At 45.7% G+C, this 25,292-nt stretch overlaps 1 protein-coding gene and 1 long non-coding RNA gene across 7 annotated transcripts in view; one reads left to right on the top strand and one right to left on the bottom strand.

Annotated features, from left to right (window-relative positions):
* Positions 1 to 8,197, bottom strand: part of Gm11716 (predicted gene 11716) — an 8,881-nt gene extending 684 nt beyond the window's left edge. The window contains exons 1-3 of one of the 2 annotated variants that reach the window (NR_166848.1): positions 7,939 to 8,197; positions 7,539 to 7,699; positions 5,900 to 6,000 (exon numbers count right to left, since the gene is read on the bottom strand). This is a non-coding gene — a long non-coding RNA (predicted gene 11716). The remainder of the gene's footprint in view (positions 1 to 5,899; positions 6,001 to 7,538; positions 7,700 to 7,938) is intronic. The other variant, NR_166849.1, reaches the window with a different exon arrangement.
* Pitpnc1 (phosphatidylinositol transfer protein, cytoplasmic 1) overlaps positions 1 to 25,292 on the top strand; it is a 262,829-nt gene that overhangs the window by 126,600 nt on the left and 110,937 nt on the right. For 4 of the 5 annotated variants that reach the window (NM_001359616.1, NM_145823.2, XM_006534263.4 and 1 more), the window contains exons 2-4: positions 6,561 to 6,709; positions 22,446 to 22,534; positions 23,321 to 23,328. In NM_001359616.1, the coding sequence (NP_001346545.1) occupies positions 6,561 to 6,709; positions 22,446 to 22,534; positions 23,321 to 23,328 (246 nt within the window). The remainder of the gene's footprint in view (positions 1 to 6,560; positions 6,710 to 22,445; positions 22,535 to 23,320; positions 23,329 to 25,292) is intronic. The other variant, NR_153311.1, reaches the window with a different exon arrangement.

Below are 25,292 nucleotides of genomic sequence, written 5' to 3'. Positions count from 1 at the left end.
ACAGCAACTTCTGCTTATGTTATGTGGTGCCCATTCATTTTCACAGTAAAGGCTAAAGTAAGTTTATATTCTAACTGATCCTCTCATTGGGGGATGAGGCCGACTGGAGTTAGACTAGTGGAGAAAGGGAAAGGGGCCAGGGGATACAGGTATTGGTTGATGGCATCCCCTTGGTCAGTGAAGGGCTTGGAAGATGGTACTTGCTTCGTTCTGAAACTCAGGCGGGAGCTTGGAATTTCATTGACCTAGAACTTGGGATCAAATGTGTCTTTAGACAAGGGTACAAGTGAGAATACTTGGTTTGTTTGTTTGTTTGCTTGCTTGTTTTTTGGGTTGTTTGTTTGTTTGTTTGTTTGAGACAGTGTTTCTCTGTGTAGTTCATTCCGTAGACCAGGCTTGTCTCTAGCTCAGACATTTGCCTGCCTCTGCCTCCTAAGTGCTGGGATTAAAGGTGTGAGTTACCAACCACTACCTGGGTTATCGTTGGTATGCCATAAATGATTCCTGACCACACTTAGACTTTTTAGTTTGGAGATTCTGTTTCAATTTTATTTCTTTAGAAAATCTTTTGTGTTAATATGCTAGTGTATGGGGTGTGTATGTCTTTGCCTGTTTGTGTGCTGGGTTGTCCATTTGAAAGTCAGGATAGAACTCAGAGCGTTATCCTCATCCTTCATCCTATTTCAGACACGTTTTCAGACTGTTTGTTCCTTTAGAGATTCTGGGAATTCTTTAATCCCTGCTTGTCAGCTTCCCCCCAGGAGTGCTGGGGTGACAGCTTCCTGGGGTTATGACATCAGGGTCTCATGGTTGGGTGGCAAGCCCTTTACCCCAGCTTCTCCCACCCAACCCTCTTTTAAAGGCATGCTGTCACTTTGTAGCCCTAGGTGACTCAAACTGCTATCCCCTCCTCTCCCATTGTCTTAGTCCGGAATTCTGTTGATACAATGAAGCATCGGGACCAAAAGCGAGTGGGAGAGGAAAGTGATTGTCTGGCTCACAGTTCCCTATCTCTGTTCATCATCCAAGGAAGTGAGAGCAGGAATTCAAAGAGAGCAGGAACCTGGAGGCAAGAGCTGAACAGAGGCCATGGAGGGATGCTGCTTATAGGCTTGCTCATCATGCTTGCTTAGTCTACCTTCTTAGAGAACTCAGGACCACCAGTCCAAGGATGGTACCACCCCCAATAGGCTGGGCCCTCCTGATTAATCACTAATTAAGAAAATGCTCTACAGACTTGCCTATAGCCCAATATTATGGAGGTATAGTTTTTTTGTTTTTTTTAAGATTGTATTTATTTGTTTTAATGTATATGAATGCTCTGTTTCCATGCACACCAGAAAAGAGAAACAGACTCCATTATGGATGGTTGTGAGCCACCATGTGCTGGGAATTGAACTCAGAACCTCTGCAAAAAGCCAGTGCTCTTAACAGCTGAGCCCTCTCTCTAGCCTTGGAGGCAATTTCTTAACTGAGGTTCCCTCCTCCTCTCTTGTGACTTTGTGTCAAGCTGATAAAACTATCAGGCATGCTCAACTTCCCTTGTACTTGGATTACAGCCAGGAACTACCAGGCCTGGACCTACACCCATCCCCTTTTAATTAAGGCTTGGGGTTGAGCCCTTAAATAGCCCCCAAGGCACTCAGTCCTATAGTTAGGACAGCGGGAACTAGTAACATCTTGGTTTCTCTAGGCACATTCTACAGCTTAATTATCTAGGGTCACTGTCAATTAGATTGCTCACTCAGAACCTCAACTAATTGGTGGTCAGTAAAGCTAAGCTGAGACCGGTTCTTCGACCCTGATACCATCAGAACCCTCTGCTCTAGTGCCTTCATCCAACATTCAAATTGGGCTGGAAATAGTGATCTGGGCATGGGTGTGGAAGAAGAAGCAAGTCTCATAAGGAGGAAATCTGATAGCCTGATACTGTTTGGTTCCCAAAAGTCCCCCTGAGTACTCTCACTATATTAAGAAGGATTGTCCTTAGTGTGCCCCCTATAACTCAACTTCCCAGCCCCTGCCTCTACAATCAAAATGTCAAAGGTCTGAGATGAACCCAGATGTGCCGCAGGTTAGTAGGGGACATCAGATCCCTTGGGGCTGGAGTTATATATGTGGTTGTCAACCACCAGTTGTGTGTGCTGGGAACTGAACTTGTGTCCTATGGAAAGGCAGAAAGTGCACTTAACTGCTAAGCTACCTCTCAGCCTCTGCGTGTGGCATTTTTAGGTGTTTCAAGAACTACCTGTCCCTCCCTACAACTGAGATACTGTTAGCTACTCATGTCTGAGGGGCAAACTCGGGACTTGATAATAAAACAATAACAGAGGACTTCTGGATGGTCCTCTGAGTCTGATGGCCATGCCAGCAGACGGGGTCTGGTTTTCTTGGGAGGAAAGGAAGGAACAGACAGCCTTGGTCCATCTCTGAGTCTGGGCTTGTGTGTCCTGGCACCTTCTGCATGTTCCGGTTATTTTCCAACCCCGAGACCGATGCCGTCATAGTGAGCTAAGGCTGGTGTCTGCCCTGGGCTGGCCCATGGAGGAGCCACTGGAATGATCAATGAGGCCGGGCAGCTGGGTCCCGTCGGCCACGGTGAATCAGCCGCCCCTGCCTTGCCCAGATCCATTGCCTCTGAGCAGGAAGCACTTGCTCCGAGCCCAGCCAGGCTGACTCGTGTCTGGCTAATGGCTTTTCTGTGTCACACATCGACCTTGGCACCCTACTCGTTTTTTCTGTGTGAGTGGTTTAGAGCTCTTAGAGACAGTGTGCTGGTAGATTTAGCTCTCCTCTAAGCTTTCCAGCGACAGACCTTGGCGGGACTTTGAATAGGGGAGGCTTCAGACACAGCACTTTTTTTAATGCTTGTTTTACATACATGACATGCCAGTAACTTTTCAAAAATGTTTTTTATAAAGTATATATGTGTTAGTATATACATGTGTATTAAAAGGGTATATTATACATGTTATATAAAATATGTATTATATATGTGTGTATTATATGTAACATGGCATTTTCATGCATATATGCAGTGCATGTTGATCATATTTACCTCCCATGACCCTCTCAGCCTCTCACCTACTCCTGCTAATCTCTTCTCTTCCAACCAGCCCCTTCGACTTTCATGTCCGTGCCCCTCCCCCTCCCCTGCCCCACCCCCTTACTGAGTTTCATTTGGGTTCCTCAAAGGAGCAGAAGTTAGGAGGTATTTACTCACAGAAACATGGGCCACTGACAAAGTGGCAACACTAAAGAAAATGTCTCTTCCTTTCCCTAGCAACTATTAACTACTTGCAATTCCTTAAAGAGAGGGGACCAACCCTGTCCCCCCCTCCCCTGCCCCCACAGCTACAGATCAAGCCAGGGCCTTGGCTAAGCCAGGCTCAAGCTCAAGTTTCACACCCCCAAGTAATCGCTTCAGAGCAAACTTTCTTAATGTGCATCAACAACCATCTACCCAGACAGAGCCTTTCATTACTTTGTTTCTGATGTACCAATGGTGTGTGTGTGTGTGTGTGTGTGTGTGTGTGTGTGTGTGTTTTGAGGTCAGACTGAGGATAACATTAGCTGTCTCAATCTCTATATATCATCTCTTTATTTTAAATTTATTATTATTATTATTATTATTAGTGCCCTGGCATGCATACGATGTATGTGTGTTGGCACCTGTGCCACAGCGTGCATGTGGTGGTAACAGGACAACTTTGTTGAGTCAATTCCCCCTCCACTCATGCATTGGTGGCTTGTGTAGCAGGTACCTCCACCTGCTGAGCCAGACTCTCACTGACCCTGTAGATTCACATAGGCTGGTGGCCAGCCTGCTCCAGCTATCCTCCTGTCTCCACCTCCGTCACACTGCTGGGAGTCTAGATGCCCTCCACCCTCAGCCTTCTCAGGGTGGCCGGGGTCTACGCTTGGGACCTTATGCTTGTGTGGTAAGCACTGCACTGAGAGCCAGTCCTCAGCCCCTGTGCTGTGTAATTAGGTCTGCCAGACAGAGCAGAACTAGATAGTTAAACCACAGCTATTCATTTTCATTTAAGCCTGGAGATCAGAACCAAAATCAAAGTGTGAGCAAAGCCTTCTTGTTCGGAAGGTTTGATATGGGAGTATCTATCCCGGGCCCCAATCTAATGGCCTATTGAGGCCACACTCACTCTTCATATGACCCTTCTTCATCCCTGTTTGTCTCTGCTCTACTTTCTCTTTTGTCTAAGAACACCAGTCATGCTGGATCAATGCCCACCCTGATGGCATCTTTGAAATATATGGGAGGGGAGACACTTCAACCATAACACATTAAGTGGGTGGCTTCAGTATCAATATTTCATTCCTTTTTGTGGCTGAGTAATATTCCACTGTCTGTGGCCATTAGGTTTTTAAACATCGTGTCCAAGCAGTTGCTGTGTACCCGCTGAGCAGCAGAGTGCGTTCCTCTGCTTGTGTCTAGTGGACCACCTATCACTCCGGTATAGCTTCCCCATCCTTGTGGGAGGGCTAACCTTTGGAAACAGAAGTGAAAGCAGTAGTGGGCAGAGGGGAAGCCAGGTCAAGCCTCATATCCTCTGGTTCAGTTTTAAAAATGGATTTCTCTTCCAGCTTCCTCTCTCCTCTTCCTGAGAGTATCCTGTACCTTCTCTCCTCACAAGTTCACAAACACACATTCAAAGCATTTTAAACATGGGCTCGTTCTGGACAGGGCCTTGGCCAGATAGGAAGCCTAACCCTTGGAGAAGAGCCTGATCCGTTGTCATGGTAACGGGGCCTCTCCCTTGAGCTGGCTGCAGAGCAGAGCCTGTTCAGAGCTTCTTCACATTGCCTTCCATGCACCTGCCTCAGCATGAAAAGAGGGACCCTGGGACAAGAGACCTCTCAGCTTTGGGACCCACCACGATGCTGACTTGAATATTTCAGCTGCCTCTAAAGTTAGAATAAATTGGACTCTTGCACATAGACAGGGGCTCTGCATCCCTGCTAGCCAAGGGCCCTTGTGGGAAAAACTGGACCTCCTCATTAGCTTATAGAAGAGTCGGGCTTTGGTAGTAATGACTGTGTGCTGGCTCTCACTGACTGTGCAAAGAGGGCCACAGCAGAGTCCAGATCTGAGCAGATATGTCCCCTACCCAGTGGTTATAACCCTCTCCCCCCACCCCCATCCTCACCCCAGAATATGCCACCTCAGGAGTCCATTGGGGAAAGAAGCACCCACTGGCCTTGGGTTGGGCTTTTTGTTTGTTTGTTTGAAACATTATTGTTGCTTTTTTTTTTTAATATACTAAGTTTTATCGTATGTTTCATACAAGTACCATAGTACATAGGTATGGGTCAAAGAAACTTGCAGGGTCAGTTTTCTTTTCTCACCATGTGGGTTTTGGGGATCACACTCGTGTCATCAGGCTGGGTGACAAATGCTCAGACTTGGAGTTTTGGGAGAGGTAGGAAGGAAGGAAAGTTGAGCCACCTAGGGTGAAGGCTGTGCAGAAAATGTCTCAGTCCCCGGTTGCTCCGGGATACCCTTGTAGGGTTGATAGACTCCAGAAGGCCCCACACTGTTAGTAGGCTTGGGTGACAGTGACCCAGAGATACCAAGGATATTCTTCAGTGTGGCACAGGATTCTGAAACTTGGGATTTTAGCTGTGGGATGTGGATGTTTGGGGCTTTTCAAGTATCTAGAGGCCTTCACGTGAGCGGCTCGTGTTTGTATCTGAGTGGCTGGGGCAGGATTGTCCAGAGTATAGGCAGTATAGGTCAGAGAGAGAGAGAGACAGAGACAGAGAAACAGAGAGAGGCAGACAGGCAGGGACCGTCTCAAAAAACAATGGTTCTTGTCAGCATGAATGAAGGCCTAGGTTCAGTCCCAGCATGGAGTAAAACAGACTTGTTGGTACTCACCTGGCATCCTGGTACCTGGGGGTTCTTGGAGGCAGAAGGAGCCATTTAATGCCATGCTTGACTTCATGATGAATTTGAGGCCAGCTTGAGCTTTGTAAGACCTGTCTCAAAAACAAAACAAGACAAAGGGGAGGTGGGAAAAAAAAACCCAACAACTTTTCTCACGCTCCTGTCTAGCCACCTGTGAGACCTGCTATTCTAGGCGGGACAAGATGCAAGTGACAGTTAATCCTTTTGCCCAACAATGCTGCCAATTAACTTCAGAGCCAGGACAGAAATAACACACCCTAGGCTGCCCTTGACCAAGCCAAATAGGACACTAACTCCCTTTAACCCTATATGTCCAGAATGGAAGTCAAGGCAGACTCTAGTTCTTAGCTTGTGCACGGTCCTTAAAGACCGCTAGAACTCCAGGGAGCTCTTGGTATGGCCGCTCGCTCCTACTGTTCTCAGGAATGTTTCTACATTCTGCTCACAGCCGGCCCTCTGCCAGGCTCTAAGGACAGTCACCTTAGACCCCAGTGACTGCTGACTTTTCTCAGCAGAAGGCACCGATGTGATTTGTTGCTGTGTGCCCTGTCATTGGAGGACAACGTGGGGGATTCGTCAGCAGCAAGCCGGGGCTGACCTCTCTGTCTCCATTCCTCTGTTTGTTCTGCAGTACAAAATCGGACAGCTGTATATGATCAGCAAACACAGCCATGAGCAGAGTGACCGGGGAGAAGGGGTAGAGGTCGTGCAGAACGAGCCCTTTGAGGACCCTCACCATGGCAACGGGCAGTTCACTGAGAAGCGAGTGTATCTCAACAGGTAAGCCATTGCAGCTGCGGCGCCCCTCCCACCTGACGCCACAGTAAGGTCACTAGAAAGCCATTATGCCACCCTGACAGCCAGCCATGTTATTGCTTCAAAACCAGGATCATCAAGAAAAAAATGAAGCTTATCTTTGATGGCATAAGTGAAAATCTATGCCTAGGACAGTGTTAACTGGGGTGTAGGACATGGATGTGCCTTGAAATCATAGGGACAGCCTGGACCCTACTGCCTTTGTGGCTATGGGTCTTTATTAGGTTTTCTACATTCTGTCAGATAACTAACCAGGAGTCCACCGAGAAAACTAACAAAGTGACCAGAGCAATTTGTGGTGGCTAAGGTGGCTTTTATTTCTCCAAGGGACCCTACCCCTCCTGCAGTCAGTCTCTTTTTGGGGCAGATTATGAACCAGCGCTAACCAAGGCTGTGTTCTCTGCTTTGCAAAGTGTATTTTTTCTTGTCTTCTGTTTGTTTCCTACCAGTGCCACAGTTGGTTTTGGGGACTTGTCTGAGTTTCTTCCCGCTTCACCCCATCCAGCCTTGGCTTTTCTGTTCAGTGCTTTTCCTGGTTAGAATGTTTGTAGTGAGGGGTCTGTGAGACTGCTCTGTCAGGAGGGCCCATGCAATGTGAGTACAGAGCCCTGAGCTCGGATCCCCAGCACCTGTGTAAAGAGCATAGCAGGGCCTGTTTGTGATTTCAGTACTAGCGAGGCAAGGACTGGATTATTCCAGGAACTTACTGGCCAGCCAGTCTAGCCAGATCAGAGAGCTCCAGGTTCAAGACCCTTTGTTTTTTAAAAAAAAAAAAGTACACATACATACATACATATATGGATAGTGGTTGAGGAAGACACACAATGTTGACCTCTTGCCTCCTTGTAAAAACACAAACAAAAACACCACAAAGAAAATATGAGCCGGGCAGTGGTGGCGCACGCCTTTAATCCCAGATTCCAGGACAGCCAGTGCTATACAGAGAAACCCTGTCTTGAAAAACCAAAAATAAATAAATAAATAAATAAACCAAAGAAAAAAGAAAATATGAGAAACATTTTATTGAAGTTAACTGCCCAGCAAACAAGACTTGTATTAGCCTTTCCATAAGTACATTTACACACACACACACACACACACACACACACCTGCTACTGCTGTGTCTATCTACTGGCTCATTTGTGACTATTGAGAAGCTTTTCCAACATTAGCTGGACAATTCCCCGACTTACTCGCTGGCCACTGTGAAGTGTCCATTGTCCATCATCCATCGTCCGTCGTCCATTCTCCTCTCCCCACCAGTGACTTGGATGCGGTCATCCATTTCTGAGTGGGGCCGTGCTTAGAAACTTCACGCTTCAAAAGGCTAAACTAGACCATTCTGTCACAAGAAGAGACTTCGAGTCTCATCAGCTGAGTGGAGGGAAGGCTTCCAATCCAGTATCTTGGCAGGGAAGGCCCTGGACTGATCAACCGAATCTGCTTTCGTCTGCCTGGGGATACAGTACCAGGGAATTCTTGAGTCATGGTGATATGCAAATGAGATGGAGCCCATTCATCTGTTGGACGCTCTGGGTACTCATGATTTAGAAGCAGTCCAGATCCCAGCCAAATGTTCATCTGCAGGAGTTACTCGACCCTGGGTATGGCCAGAGACAAATTTCTATGTATTCTTCTCGTCTAGTCTTCTCAGCATGGAAGGTGTCAAACACACAAGGATCACCTCTGAGGAGAAGTGAAGGGCATTCGGGAACTTTTCGGAGACTATGGAAAATTCCATTTCTCAGCTCCAGTTGTTCTCGCTTATATTATTGCCGGGGGACTGTCCCCCGCGCATACCCAAATGAAGAAGAAATGTTAGAAGCTTTATAACTTTCCCTCAAGCAGAAGACGTGTCCAGCTGTCTCTGTCATGTCTGTTTTCTCTATCAAAATATACGATATTTATTTTAAAGGAGTCATAAACATTAGTGAGAGGGAAGCGGGTTATAAATAGAAAACGTGCACTTCCAGTAATAGCAACTGGAGAGATTAGCGCCGCCCTCTCCCGCGCTTCCTATGACAAACACAGGATGGAGCGTAACAATACAATGCTGAGCTTAAAACAAAGAAAGGGAAATCCTTAGTTCCCTGAGTTTAGAAGGGAATCTGAACTCACAGACCATGGAGGGCTGTGGAAGCCTGGGCCAACCATACCAGAGCAGGAGATGTGATCTCAGGCCCACAAAGATGGGGGCTGCAGCTGAGAGTCAGGCATGTGCACTGGTTTCGGAAGGCTGAGAGGCTCAAACTGAAGAGATGACCCCAGGGTTAAACGTGCATGCAGCTGGGCTGGAGAGATGGCTCAGCAGTTAAGAGCACTGACTGCTCTTCCAGAGGTCCTGTGTGTTCAATGCCCAGCAACCACGTGGTGGCTCACAACCATCTGTAATGGGATCCCACGCTCTCTTCTGGTGTGTCTGAAGTCGGCAACACTGTATCCTCTTACAGAGGATCATAGTTTGGTTCCCGGCACCCATGTCAGATGGCTCACAATCATTCCGGGTCCAATAGATTGATGCTTTCCTGGATAACCACACTTGCTGGATTAAAGGCATAAAACTAAAGTATTTTAAAAAGAAAGAACTACTAATGGAGATACTTCCACAGAGTTAAAGCTGAAGAAAAAGGAGAAGGGTATGTAGAAGAGCTTGGCAAACACCCGGAGGCTGAGCACAGCAGGTTTAAAGACACCGGCAGCAATGCCTAGCTGTCCCATGTTTGTAGTGTCAAAACAATAACAATGACAGAAGATAAGAGTCATGTTAATGTAGGAAAATGCTCCAAGGTGCTAATATAGTTTAGGGATTGAAGAGAGATGTCGACTGTTTTCATTTGTTGTTTCTAACAAATGAAAAATAAAGCTTCTAACAGGGTCTTGCTATATAGGTCAGGCCGACTTTGAACTCGCAGAGATTTGCCTGTCTCTGCCTCCCACGTGCTGGGACTAGAGACGTACACTGCCCCAAAAGGTGACAGTAGTCTCCAGAGCAACAGGACATAAAGAGTGACTTCTCAGGGAGCATGTGACCAGTTCAGAGGGGCAGGAATCATGGAAGTCCAATTTTGTTGGCAAAGTAAGCTGACGCGTCCACTCACTTCCCTGCATGACCTAGTTGTGCCCGTAAAATGAGACTGATATTCAAGGTCTTTCTTGTCTGTTCAAAAGGGCCACCATCTGCTTTTGAGAAAGGGAGTGGGTTCCCGAATCATGTTTTCCTGAATTGATTAATGCCAAGGTCATACTTATATGAGCGAAGACCAGTTGTATAAATTATCTCCTGTCAGTGTTTTATTTATGGCTGTATAATAGAGGGACCTCCCGGGACAGAAACAAAAAAGGAGAAAGGGGGAAGAGAAACGGATGACTGGAGGGAGATGAGTGCCGCCCGCTCTGTGAGAGTTGATAATGGAATTGAACAAGATCAGTGGTGAACAGCAAAAGTATAAGAACCTTAGTGATCGGCCACGCACCTACCTAGCATGTGCCCTGGGTTCTGCCTCCAGAATTACAAATAAAAATATCACACACATTAATTAACTAAGGACACTTTTTAAATCCTATATAAAACATAAGTGTGTCCAATCCCCCAGAAAATAATAATAAACCATCATCCAAATGTGGTCCCTAAATCCATTATATTATCATTAAATAAATCCTCTGGTGTACTTCTCTGCACTAAAGCCGAGACCCCAGCACTTGGTGGTGAGGAGGGTAGGAGGGACAAGCCATCTTCCCAGCCCCAACAGAGCAGAGCTATCCTGAGACCCTGGAGAGGAACTTACCAGCTACTCAGTGTGAGAGGCTGCACAGATTAGACTTCCAGTCAGCAATGTAACCAAACCTCTAGTTCACTGCATGCATACATACAAAAATAAATTATAGATCAATAAAACTCCTAAATGTTGAAAATGGTATCAAGTGCAGATAAACATTCTTTATTATTAGCGGATTAGGATAAAGCTAATAAGACATAAAGACAAGGATTGGTGATATGATAGCATTAAAATTGAGAGCACCTACATAGCAGAGAAGAATTACAAACTAAAAATAAACCTTTATATAATAGAAGACACCTAAATTTAAAAGTCTATCTCTAACTAGAAGAATATATCTGTAATGTTTGTAGAGCGAGAATTCTGGTATTTAAATTAATAGGTCTTTCTCATCTTTTTAAAAAAGACTTATTTGAGTGTGTGTTCCTGTGTGTGTGTGTGTCTGTGTCTATGTGTGTGTCCCCGTGTTTGTCCCTGTGGGTATGTGCACATGAGTGCAGTGCCCATGGAGACCACAAGAGGGCATCAGTTTCAGATTCTCAGGTACTGGAGTTAAAGGTGGTTGTGAGCTGTCTTATGTAGGTCCTGGGAAGTGAACTTGGCTCCTCTGCAAAAGCACTCTGTATTCTTGACCAAGTTTTGTTTTGTTTTGTTTTGTTTTCCATTTTTTATTAGGTATTTAGCTCATTTCGTTTTGTTTTTAATTAAAAGAAAAACAACATAGAATCCATGGTTTGAAAGTTGAGAAAGGGGTTGGAAATTGGACTCAAAGAAAAGGAAGTATGAATAGTACATACATGAAAAACACTGGCTTCAGAAGGAGGCTAGGAAACAGATTCAAGCAAGGGCATCTCTTTCCACACACATCAGAGTGACAAGAATTACAGTCTGGTGAGTCTTGGGATTAACAAGGATGTGAGAACACAACCCAGCTTGGAAAACTGGAGGGAGCTGTACAGAGCTATCACCTCTTTACAGGACCGTTGGCAGCGATGGGGAAAGAGGAAAGTGTATTCCCATCTCCGTCTATCTCACAGCAGAACCCTCTCGGAATCACCGTGCTGTGCACAAGAGACAGGCGTCACGCCATCCATCCCACGCCGGCTGCAATGGAAAATAAACTAAAACTATCCAGAGATCTCCGATGGAAATACGCTGTGGTGTCGTTGCCTGGTGGAAAATTCCACTGTGCGTTAGCTTTAATGAAACAGATTTACTCTGACAAATTTCATAAAGTGCAATAGGCAAGCTATAGAAAAATGAGCAGCCAAAAAAAAAAAAAAGAAAGAAAAGTCTGGCTAAATAGCTAGATGGTATTCTTACCATTCTTTTGAGAAATCTATAGCTAGGAAGGATTATGAGTCTAAAATTCTCATTGAGAAGCTTCAATTAGGAAAACTTCAGTCATTTTGCATGAAAGATCATCTTCTAAGATGAAATTAAAGAGGGACAAGTCTTATCTTTGGATGCCCAAATACTGCTTATATGAGAACAGGATAAAGGAAGGGCTAGAGAGGTATTAGCCATGCCAGCCTCATGACCCAAGTTCAGTCCCCATAACGAGCTTTTAAACAAATAACAACAAAACAGGCAGGCGTAGCAGCAGGCATCCATAACCCCAGAACACCTACAATGTTGTGGAAGGCAAAGAAGGAGCGATCACTTGGAAGCTTGCAGGCCAGGAGCTTGTAATACATCAGCAGAAATGAGAGAGATCCTTCTTAATACAGTGGTTCACAAGAACTGACTCCCACGCACAAGTTAACCCTGCCGTCCTGACAGTAGACAGCCCTACACAACACACACACACACACACAATCATTAAACAACCAAAAAATAAATGGGATGAAGCATTGTTGCTTTTTAATAGTATATTTGAAAATAAACCAGGGATTGGGCGGGGAGGGTGCTGGAGTGATGTCTGGGCTGTTAAGAGCTCTGGCTGTTCTTCCAGAGGACCTGGCTTCAATTCCTAGGACCCATATGGCAACTCCAATCTGCCTGTGACTCCAGTTCAGTGGATCCAACGCCCTCACACAGACACATATGCAGGCAAAACACCCATGCATAGAAAATAAGTTTTTAAAAACTCAGTGATTTGGGCTGATGTTTCAATAGGAAGCAATTATGCAGTATATACACATAAAATAGATTGTGTCTATGTGTGCATCTATTAGACATAGGAGTGTAGACATTACAATTGGGCGTATCCACTAAAGTAAAGAATAACGTGTATTCGTCCACCTCCGTTCTTTCTGTCTGTTCATCAGTGGTACAGTTGAGAGCCTTTGAATCAGTTTTGTAAACAGCTGGACGATCCCACCAGATGGTGCATTCTGTTGGACAACCCAGGACATACTTTATTATGCCCTCCTTTTATATACTCACAATATGTCTTAGACATAATCTTGACTTTCCCTCTGCACACGTGAGTAACCCAAGAGACAGTGTCTAATCAGTTTCCTTTCCAGAAGTGAGTTGTTTTAGCTTCCTTTGGAGGGTGAGGGGGGCATTCTGCAACTGTATTTGACATTCAGCTGGTTAGTTCTCATCTACAATGATCATCTGTAAATTTTTTAATGTGGTCACAGGCACGCAAGTTACCGATGTGTGGAACTTATATGGTGAATTCTCATCCTCATTACATTTTCTCAATAAACGTACTTGTATGCAATAGAGAACATCCCTCATTCCCTGGGCCCATATGTCTTTATTGAGCCTGGTGTCAATGCGCACATCTTGCATCCTCCGAATGTCTTTGAGTGCCCGAGGATCATGCTTCTTGAAGCCCGCTCCATGGATGCTTTTGTGAATGTTGATGGTGTTGTCTCGGGTCACTACATCGTTGATGGCAGAATGGCCCTTCTTCTTCTCAACACCCTTTTTTGTAGGCCATTCTGCCAGGTCTAAGTTGGAAAGGACCTTCGCATCCTTTTAGACCTAAGACTTTTACTCACTCGGAAGAGATACACCCATACTGGGCTAGAGAGATGGCTCAGCCATTAAAGAGTAGGCTCACAACCAAAAATAGAAGAGATAAGCCCTTATCTTTTTGTAAGTGTGTATGTATGTATGTATGTATGTATGTATGTATGTTTGTATGTATTATGTATGCTAAAGTCATTATTTTAGGCCCATATCTTAGCAACAGGAAGATATGACTTCACAAAAGGGAAAGGAAAAATTGATATGTGGACAGCTTTTCATAGAGGCCTACTCCTCTAATCCCAGTGCTCAGGAGGCTGAAGCAGGAAAATTGAAAGTCCAACCAGGCTAATTAGAACCTGTCTCAAAAGAAATTCATATATCGGGGGCTGGTGAGATGGCTCAGTGGGTAAGAGCACCCGACTGCTCATCCGAAGGTCCAGAGTTCAAATCCCAGCAACCACATGGTGGCTCACAACCATCCGTAATGAGATCTGACTCCCTCTTCTGGAGTGTGTGAAGACAGCTACAGTGTATTTACATAAAATAATAAAATAAACCTTTAAAAAAAAAAGAAAGAAATTCATATATCATACAAGCAGGAGTTAGTAAGTAAGATGGATTCCCATAATCACAAAAGAAAATCAAATCCATTGCTTTGTGGCAACGCGTGGCCTTGAGCTACTCCATGTTGACCCGTGGTCTGCATGCAAAAGTCATATGATTGTCATGTGTACATGTAACCTCAGACTTCTTTGGTTTTGTTTTTAAAGAATTATTTATTTATTTTTATGTATATGAGTACACTGTAGCTGTCTTCAGACACACCAGAAGAGGGCATCAGATCCCATTACAGATGGCTGTGAGCCACCATCGTAGTCGCTGGGAATTGAACCTAGGACCTCTGGAAGAGCATTCAGTGCTCTTAACCGCTGAGACATCTCTCCAGCCCCTCAGACTTCTTGGTAATCATAAGTCGCCTACCTGTGTGTTGAAATCTTACACATGCAATCAAGTATACAGCTTTGTGGGGAGTCCTTTAGGGGTCAAGGCATGGTTCTTGTTTTCTGATCAAGGGAGGGCCCATGGCTGATTGGGTTGAACATTTGTGAATCTGTCTGATTTTTTTATGGGTGTCTTGAGGAATTTTGTCTTGAAGGACAGACTGCCTGTAGCTATGGAGTCCTCGGTACCCATGTCATAGGTTCTATTTGTACATGGACTGTCCTGTGGACCTGAGTTAACAAACGGGCAGAGTGAGTAGATGCTTCTTTGTATCTATCTGCATGGGTTTGGAAACATTGCCCAGTGTATCCATGGGCATGCCTGGATATATTCAAAGCCCGTGTAACCAGGGCCTACTCTTCAGCTAATGTAGAAAGAAGAAAATTGCTCAAAGGGGAGATAGATTGAGCCATAATTATTATTACCAAGCAAATCTCAGACACTCATCTCTCAGGGAGCAGTGCACTTTGGCTGATGTGTAAGGGATCTATGGGGATAAATGGAAGACTGGCCAAAAAAGCAATCTGAGGTTCTATCAGTGAGGCTGCCAGCAAAAGAAAGTCTGTTGTAAGCAGAAAGGACACTTTACTGGAAGGATGTTGGGGACCCACAGAATTTTCTGGAGTCAAATGAATGGGCAGGAATAAAGGCAGCTCCAGAATGGGCCAAGAACCCGGGATGACAGTGGCCTTTAAGCAGAACCCAAAGGTATCTTCTGTGACCTGCCCCCACCTCTGATGCCTCCAGCCTTCACTACCATAATTGCTGTGGATAACTCCCAACCTCTCCATCCTTCTAGCCCTTGTTCCAAACCCAAACTCTGTGATGTACAGACTGCAGATTAGTTGGCTGAACACAGAATCATTTCGTAATGACATGATAGTGGAAGGGGCCGTGGATGGGTAGAAAGATGTCTGAAAGGAGGGTAGAAAAAACAGGCCACAGGGAAGGAAGAAAATATAGTGTGTGAATCTCTATATAAGAGAGAGAGAGTGTATGTGTGTGTGTGTGTTGTGAGGGGGGATTGATTGATTGATTGATTGATTGGAGAGGGTGATGCTGGGGTGAACTTGAACAAGGAGCAATGGTCTGTGTGTGTGTGTGTGTGTGTGTGTGTGTGTGTGTGTGTGTGTGTATGAAAATCTCACGATGAAACTTGTATTTTTGTACACTAACTACACACAGGGCTATGCTAACCATGTTCAGCTTTCAACATGGGCTCATGGGATTTGAACTCAGGTCCACAGGATTGCACAGCAAACACATTTACCCACTGAGCCATCACCCTAGACTCTTTTGGTTTTGGTGTGCAGGTCTCTTATAACCACACTGTCATCTCTTTACACGCTCTGACCATTTGTCTATCTTCTTTCGAAGAGTGTCTGTCTAGTTGGGTACCATTTATCTTAGAAGTCCCTTCTCACTTTCCAGAGGTTACAGGATTATTCTGCCCTCCAGCCCTTTTCATAAGTCAAGGGCCCTGTTGGATGTGACTTACATTTTGGGGCACCTGATGGATTTGGTGGGTTAGGTGTGTTATGCTGAATAAGTCCATCACACCAGCACTGTCACAGTACACTTGCTGGTTGCCGTTGGGCCTTAGGTCCCGTTCCTTTAACCAAGTTTAACCAAGTAAACATTTCGTGGCCCACCTTCATAATCCCTGTTTTCAACTGGCATCACAATATTAGTCAGATTCTGGGGTAGTGATTATAAATAAAACTCTCACCTGGTAACATGGAAGGTGAATATGGTGCCTAATGGTGACTGTCACCTTCGGGGAACCGAAGGTCACCTGAGAGATAAGCCTCTGGACACATCTGTGGGAGATTGAATCGGGTTAACCCAGGAGGTTAATTGAAGTTGAGATGATCAGGCCTCAGTGAGGTTATGTTAGCACCGTACCATGATCTGAGGTACCAAGCCTACGTGAGGAAGAGAGCCTGACTGAGCACAGCATTTGCCACGAGCTTCATGCCAGCTGCGAAGGAGAGGTCAACGCTTCTAGAAGTCCTGAATCCTTCCTCTCCGAGGGTGCAGCTCAGCAGCTGGTCCTGTTACTTAGCAACTCTTGCTGCCTTGGCTTGAGCCTCTCTTCCCCATTTCCCCTTCCGGTGTTCTAACCTCTTCCAGATCTGCTGAGCAAACTCATGCCACTTCCCAGATCGTCCTCAGAGTCATCCCCGTGTCCAGCCAAGCGTGTTTGGCTTTGTGAGAGCCTGCTGTCCAGGCAACAGGTGACCGAGAAAGTGTCAGACTCTCTGACCTAATTGCCTATCTCCATGGATTCTCAGAGAAGCTTCGTGGTCATTATTGACTTCTAGATATCCAGGGATGAGCCTCATTCACTAGAAAATATCTTGCGGGACTGAGGAAATGGATCAATGGGTAACATTGAGTTTGGCTTCCAACACCTATATTAAAAGCCAAATATGGCTGTGTAGCCCACTAACTCTAACGGTGCTGGAGAGTGAAACAGCACTATGGCAACTCACTGGCCGCAGACAGGCTCCAAGTTCAGTGAGAGACCCTGTCTCAAGGAATAAGGTAGAGAGTGATAGATGGGGATCCCCAGATCTTTCTCCGGCTCCCCCACATGTCCCACCCTCAGACACACACATGTATGTATACCAGGCTCACAAGTACTAAGTTGTGGTGTCCGATGATGTAGTCATTGGTAAAGTTACTGTTTCATTTCCAGTTAGTGCTGCAAACACACACATATACTTATACACATGCACATACATATATACACATACATGCACACACATATGGCAACTAATACCATTCTAGATGTCAGGGCTGCAACAAAGTTCTAGATGGGAAGGACAGAGAGTGTGCTGTAATTACAATAGATCAGAATATTATTTTAGATTCTGTGTTCTATATACAAAGTGTAAATAACACATCACGCAATCAATACAGGGAGTGTCTTCATGGCTGCGTCATACATATATATATTTAAGAAAGCTATAGAAAAATACTATGGTGTGTGAGAGACTTCCTCCTAACCTGCCTTTTGGCACCTGTTATTTCCTTCCGTCCCCATCTCATTAACTGGAGAACATGTCAAAAGTACTGCTGCTGCCCACCCTGTCACCTCCATCCCTGCCAACTGCTCCAGTGACATCCTAGTGGGCGTGGGGCCAGTGGATTTGTCTCGGCCCTGAAGATACTGCTGATGTGAGCAGTTGGCTCCTTAAAGCTTCCAGCCTGCTGATGACCTCATGCCGTTCCAGCAGAGGCTTCCAAAAGCCTGGACCAGGCTAGCCCCTTCCTTTCCCTACATCTAATGCAAAGTCTCATTAAGACGGGAGGCAATGTTTATGTTCCGATTCAAGGGACTTGGATTCTGCATGTGGCAACCCCACCTCCCACAGGGGAGGGCACTCTCATCTGCAAACTCCGCCTCTTCTGTGTTGCCAAGAAGCCACCACAGTAGGAGCACAAACAGGGACTGGGGAGAGAGCACGTGGGGCACAGCACTTGCTGCAGGTGTGTGGACCTGTGTTCAGAACACCTGACTGCAGATCTGTAACTTTAGCCTTGTTATGGAAAGATGAGAGGTAGAGACAGACAGATGGACACACACACACACACACACACACAGAGGAGCGCGTGCATGAACAAACATGGGGAGAGTGCTTGAAGTCTGTGAGAAGCAAGGACAAAGGCATCTAAGGACTGTGAAGGCAGAGGCAGTGTCGCCCGCACCAGCACGTTTTCACATTCCAGTGTGCAGTGTTGCTAGGGCTCCAGGCTGCTAAGATAGGCCATTCTGAGGATCCGTCCTGGCCCATGTGTGAAGCAAGGATTTAATTCACTCTTCCTTCCTAGAAAAGGAAGAGTGTCCTTCTTTCACATCTGGTAGTGACTTTGAGTGACAGACTCTCTCTCAGAATTGTGGGCTATGTGACAGTGTAGATCATTTAAGTGACAGGAGTAGCAGGGACTAATTTAATTCCATTTTCCTTTCGGGCCCTGCTGAATCATTGCTGCAGGGAAAGATACATTTCACCTTCTCGGACCAAAATGATTCAAATAACGATGTGTTCTGGAGAAGCTGGGGGCTGAATGACAGTCTGTTAGTGGACTTTAATAGCGCTGCATGTTAGTCAGCTCTCTGTCACCATAATCAAATACCTGAGCTAATGAACTTAGAAAGAGAAAGGTTTGTTGTTGCTTACAGTGTTAGAGGTTCTGGAACATGGTAGGGTGGACCAAGCATCTGTGGAGATGCCAAATGTCAGCAGGGGAGGGGGCAGCATATGCCAGGAACTAAAAAGAGCAAGAGAGCGCTGCCACAAAAGACTCCCTCCCTGCCCACAAAGATCTAGCCCCCTTTCCCTGAACCACCTTTGACTTTTCCCAATAGTATCCCTTTGGGGACCACACCCTCATCGCTAGGTCCTTTGTGGGACTTTTATTTTTTTTAAAGATTTATTTATTATTAGCAGGGTGGTGGTGGCGCACGCCTTTAATCCCAGCACTTGGGAGGCAGAGGCAGGTGGATTTCTGAGTTCGAGGCCAGCCTAGCCTACAGAGTGAGTTCCAGGACAGCCAGGGCTATACAGAGAAACTCTGTCTCGGAGAAAAAAATTATTATTATATGTAAGTACACTGTAGCTGTCTTCAGACACTCCAGAAGAGGGGATCAGATCTCACCACAGATGGTTGTGAGCCACCATGTGGTTGCTGGGATTTGAACTCAGGACCTTTGGAAGATCAGTCAGTGCTCTTAACTGCTGAGCCATCTCTCCAGCCCCCAGGACTTTTTAAATGTTGTTTGTTTGTTTGTTTGTTTAAATATAGGAGTGCTCTGTCACTGAGAATGATTCATGCCAGAAGAGGGCATCCGATCCCTTTATAAATGGTTGGGAGCCACCATGTGGTGGCTGGGAATTGAACTCAGGACCTCAGGAAGAACAGCCAATGTTCTTAACTCCTGCGCCATCTCTCTCTAGTCCTTGGGGGGAGTGGTGGTGGGGGTGTCTTTTGATATCTGTCGTAGTTTCTTTTCCTGTCACTGTGGTATAACACTCTGACAGAAGCAGTTTGAGAAAGAGTTCAAAATACAGCCCACCATGGTGGGTGAGTGAAGGCAGCGGGGACTGGAAGCATTAGCTACGTCTCAGCCATAGAAAAGGATGAAGGCCAGCTACTACTTGGCTCATTTTCTCCACGTATACAGTTCAGGGTTCCAGGAAAGCATTGATACCAGCAACAATGGGCAGGTTCTCCTACATCAACTATGGCAATCAAGAGAGTCCCCTATAGACAGACCCAAGACTGACACTAACCAGAGCATCCAGACTGTAGCAAACACATCTCAGAACTTGTCACAAATGCCCCTGCCTCTAACCTGGCAAATGGCTTATACCAGGTTCTTCTTCTGGGTTGAAGGAGAACATTATCATGGGATTATAACTAGACCTTGACTGAATATTTGTTTTTAGGGCACCATGTCAGAAAAAAAATGATTATGTTGCTCCCTGGCTTCTACGAGTTGTTGGGTGAATAGCAAAAGTTAAGACTCTGGACTCTGGCATCCTGGCCATTTGTAGAATTAGGCAGTCTCAATGAGGATGGGAGTTGGCTGATGGTTTTCATCCTTCCGCCCACACTATGGTGGTGACTTAGGATGGTAGTTCTGCAGGGTTCTAACATGCTACCAGGGGTGGGTTATGAGGACCACTTCCAGGGTGGTACGGGGAAGGAGCACCCAGTAGATTCGAGGACACGTGAAATGAACATGGAACCAACTATTCCCTATAAGAGGACGGTGGCGTGCGGGCCTGAGCTGTAGGGAGATGCACTTTGTCTAAATCAATAGTTCTTTGTTCAACTCTGTTCCTTAAAAGGGCCAGAGGGGCTCTAAGGCTGTGTCTCAGACAGTAGAATGCCTACCTACCTGCCTGCTCAAAGCCCTGGGTGTTATTCCTAGCACCACACGAACTGGGCATGGAACTGCACCCCTGAAGCCTGAAGTGGTAGGAAAATCAGAAGTTCAAGGTCACCTTCGACTAGATAGTGAGTTCAAAGCCAGCCTGGAATATATGAGAATTTATCTTGTTTTTTAAAAATAAAAGCATGAGAATGTGCTCCTAGGACTAGAACCCACATGCCCCTCCACTGCCCACTGGCCCTGTGCTCTCGGTACAAACAAGGAGCCCAGAGGAAGTCTGGCTCTCGTGATTGACAGCAAGCAAGCTAGTGGGATTTCCCTACTCCGCATCAACCTCAATTGCACTCCAGTGCCAGCGTCTGATGGACTCAGGCATCAGCAGAAACTATAAAAAGCCGCTGTCAGGGAGCAGCCGTCCTTTGAGAAGCGTGAATGTAAGGTAACGAGCAGCTTCGGCAAGGACGAGTTTATTGGAGCGAGAAAGCTGAGTTCGAGCAGACGATATGACATCTACTTCCACCTCACAGGCCGCCTGAGAACAAAGCCCACCGCTGCGCTCACCCGGCTTTGGGGGAGCTTCGGGTTGGCTTTTTTTTTTTAAACCCTTACTGCTTGGACCCTAATAAACATCCTAGAACTTTGAGTGAGGTCTGGCAAGCTATTGAAAAAAAAATACACATTTGTCTTTTTCAAAAGTTAGGTCTGGATTCTCTCAAAAAAAAAAAAAAAAATGAGAGAAAGGCCTGGAGAAGACACTCCAGCTATGCCGTGGTTTGCTGGCTCTGCTCATCATTTAAATTCCACGTCAGAGAAAGGGAATTTCGTGGGCTTGTATTAGTCACTTTTCTTGTTGCCATGGAGCAATACCTGTCAGTTGATTGACATAAGAAAGGGTTTGCTCTGGTTCACAGTGTGGGCTACCATCCTTCATAGTGAAGAAGACAGGGTAGCAGAGTGGGCAGCGGATGGCCACATGATGTCTGCCATCAAGGAGCACAGAGACGACTGAGCTTGTAGATTCCTTTCTCTTCAATCCCCGTCCAGCTCATGGCATGGTGCTCCCCACCTTAAAATGGATCTTCCCTCCTCAGTTAAGCCTCTCCAGAAACAACACGCACGCACACGCGCACGCGCACACGCACACGCACATGCACACACACACCAGGCACACATAGAGGTATCTCGTGGGTGACTATGAATCCAGTCAGGTTGACAACACAGATGAACCATCACAGGGCATTGCTAGCTCGAAGTTTTCAGTTCTTAGGCGTAGCAGCTTGGTGCGTACACCACGGGGGAGGGGCTGTGGGAGGTGTGTGCACGTGAGCGTGAGAACCAATCTCAAATAGCATTCCTTGGGAGCTCGCCACCAGGGTCTCCTGGCCTGATCTTGCTTATTAGGCTCGACTAGCAGGTCAGCCAGCCTGACGGATCTGCCTGCCTCTGCCTCACCAGAGCTGGAATGTTTCTCTCATGGGTGCTGGGCATCAAGCGCACGTCCTCATACTTCTCCACTAGCTCTTTACAAGCTGACCTATCTCGCCAGTCCCTTCAGATTGCTTCTTGTTGTTCCTTGCTGTCGTGGAGGCCCAAGAAGCCGATGATTTATGGTGTCCTTGTCTCTGATCACAAGGGGGAGGGGCTAGACACTAGCATCCTAGGATAGTGAGCTATCCTGATTTGTGCTGGGAAGAAATAAAATTGGGATTCAGTTCAGAATATTTGCTGATCTTCCACGGAGCAGAGTCTGGCTCCCAGCATTCAAATAAGGAACTTCAGTACCATGGGATCTAGTGCCCTCTACTGTCCAGTGTAGGCACCTATGCACACCACACACACACACACACACACACACACACACACACACACACACACACAAGTATGTCCAAGAAAATTAGTGACTCCAAGAAATACCACAGAGATGGAGAAGAGAGGTATGGAGGGAAGAGAGGCCACAGAACCTTAGCAATAATATGCCTTATATCCAGGAAGTTAAATAAGTTAAATAAGGCCCGAACAAACTCTAACTTTTTTTCTTTCCCACTCCTCTTCCTCCTTCTCCCTCTTCCTCTTCCTCTTCTTTTTTCAGCAAGCTGCCTAGTTGGGCCAGAGCTGTTGTTCCCAAAATATTTTATGTGACCGAGAAGGCGTGGAATTATTACCCATACACCATCACAGGTAAGTCCTCAGGACAGGTCAGCTACCAGCAGCAAGTACAGGCTGAGCACTATGGGATTTCACTGGGCGGGGACAGACTGTCTCCATGGGGCCTGTTCCGAGGTCTTCTCATTGGTCGGTCCCCTATATTGTGCCCACACACAACTTGTTCAGTTGGGTTGTTGCTATTTTGCAGAGATTCTCTCTCCTCTCAGAGAATGTGGAAAGCTTTAATGCCTCTTCTTTATAATGCTTTCCGTTCTGAATATTGTATCAGCACAGTACCCCCCCCCAACCCCACACCAGACTCTGAAGCTTGGGTTGTAGCCCCCCCCCAGACACTTTGGGGGGGGGCAGCATCTCAGGATCCCACTTCAGCATCTTTGCAAAGTTCTTTGTGAATTGTTTAAAAAAAAAAAAAGAAAAAAGAAAAGGAAAAAGAAAAAAAGGAAGACAAAGAGAAAAATCACTGAAAAGATTTCCTCTGTGGTTAATGAAATGCTCTACTGGAATTATTAGCCTCTCGTTCTGATTTTACAATGCCAACACTTGGGTTTTTTAATTAGCTACAAACCTATAGGCTAATTGAATCTTGTCTAACTGACCTGATTTGGCCAAATGAAGGAGTACCATGAAACACAGAGGCATTCGGGATTTACAAAAATCCAATTTTTTTAGCGCATTCTTAACACTTATAACTTGTCAGGAACTATCAGTCGTTTGGTTTGTGTTCCATAGACCTGGTCTAACTCATTGTTTTTTTCTCCTTTTCTTTTTGCTCTTTGCCATCTGAACGTCTGGAATCAGAATACACTGTAAGTTCATTTAATTTTCAAAAATATTCTGCCTATGATCTGTGGGTTAATTGAAATCTTCTTCATATTTGTCTTATAGATGTAGTCATTTTTTTAAAAAAGAGGAATAATCAGAATCAGAATTATTTAAATGTAGGCTATTATATAATTTTACATATATATAATTCAATAAGCTAAGTGTTCTCTTTTTTTTTTCAAGAATATTAATGTAACTCAAAGTGCCTTAATAGTCACTTTACATAATTAACTTGGGCTTGCAATTCTTTATATAGCCTGACTGCTTTACTGGTAAGAGTTCACTAATAAAAGAGTGTCTTGCAATGTGGCATTAAAGACAGTATTGTTTTGGTGGGGGGAGGGGCTTATACATGGGGGAGATGCATATGCAAATGGTCATACAGGTGTTAGAGTGGTCGGTCACTTTTGCTTGACAAACTAATTGAAGTCCTTAGTAAGGACTAAGTAAGGACTAAGTCTTACTTGGCTTCCTGTTGCTGGCATAAAACACTGACCAAAGGCGACTTGGGGGCAGAACGGGTTTATTTGGCTTAAGCGTCCTGATCACAGCCCGTTATGAAGGGAAACGAGGGAGGAATTTGGAAGAAGAAACTGATGCAGAGGCTATGGTGGAGCGCTGCTTACCAGCTTGCTGCTCTTGGCTCTCAGTGTGCTTGCTCTCTAATACACCACAGGACCGTCTGTCCCAGAGTGGCTCCGCCCACAGTGGGCTGAGCTTTCCCACATCAATCACTAATCAAGGCAAGGGCAGATTCCCTGGAACTGGAGTTACAGGCTGTTCTGAGCCACCTGGTATGGATGCTAGGACCAATTATAGGTCCTGCAAGAGCAGCTCAGCCGCTGAGCCATCTCTCCAGCCTCTTTCTCTGTATATTGAATGATCACGACGGGGTGGACTTTGGAAGCCTAGGGAGAAGAGATAGCTCAGTTAGTAAATGCTTGTCTCAAAACCACGAGGAGCTGAGTTCACATCCTAGCCCAGATACCAGCTCCACATGGAACCTTGGCTTGGCGGTGTACGTCTATAATCCAGTACTGTGGGAGGTGGGGACACGGGCGGACCCTTGACACTTATTGGCTGTCAGCCAGACTGAATGATGAGCTTCTGGCTCAGGAAGAGACCTTGTCTCAAAAAATAAGGTGGCGAGCAAGCAAGGAAGACAGCTAACATCAACCGTGTGCTTACTCATGAACATTTGCATGCACATACGCACCCAAGCATACATATGATAACCACACAGTGCGCTCCCATAAAGATGGTGGACTTTGGAGTTGGTTGAATCCTTGACTTCAGTGCCTCCAAATGGCCTTCCTGGGGGCCTTCATTTCCTCGTTTAGAAGTAGGGGAGCTCTCACTGTCTCATGAAGGTGTAGTGGAAACGGTGCTGAACAATTGGAATCTCAGCCTAGTGCTGGGTGCAAGGTCAGTACTTAGCACGTGTCGGCTGGTCTTTGTAACATTGTAGCAGAAGGCTCTGTTCTCCCAGTGGACTCTACTTAGAAGCAGAGCTCAGTCCCTATCAAGACAGACCGGGCTCCAGCTGCAGTCATGGAAGGAAGGACTGACTAGGGAGTGAGTATTCAATGCTTTCCTTCTTCCCACTCGGAAAGATTATGCCTCTCATTTGAGATGAAATCAATGATGATATGGACAAAGAGATTTGTTACGTTTAAAACTGCATCAAAAAGCTAGACGTGGTGGCCTAAGCCTTTAATCCCAGCACTTGGGAGACACAGACAGGCGGATCTCTGTGATGCCAGCCATGGCTTCACAGTGAAACTGTGTCAAAAACAAAGACAAAAAAACAATGATTAAAAAAACTGCACAAAGATAGTCATTTGCCTGGAGCCTTAGAATTAAACCACCTTGACTTGACCCCATGTGACATGTGAATGTCATAGTTTTTGTTTTGTTTTGTTTTGTTTATTTTTGGTTTTGGTTTTTT

This window comes from Mus musculus, chromosome 11, assembly GCF_000001635.26.
Source record: "Mus musculus strain C57BL/6J chromosome 11, GRCm38.p6 C57BL/6J".
Taxonomy (NCBI): domain Eukaryota; kingdom Metazoa; phylum Chordata; class Mammalia; order Rodentia; family Muridae; genus Mus; species Mus musculus.
Note: the sequence above shows the minus strand (reverse complement) of the source record. Positions and strands in the feature narration are given on the sequence as shown.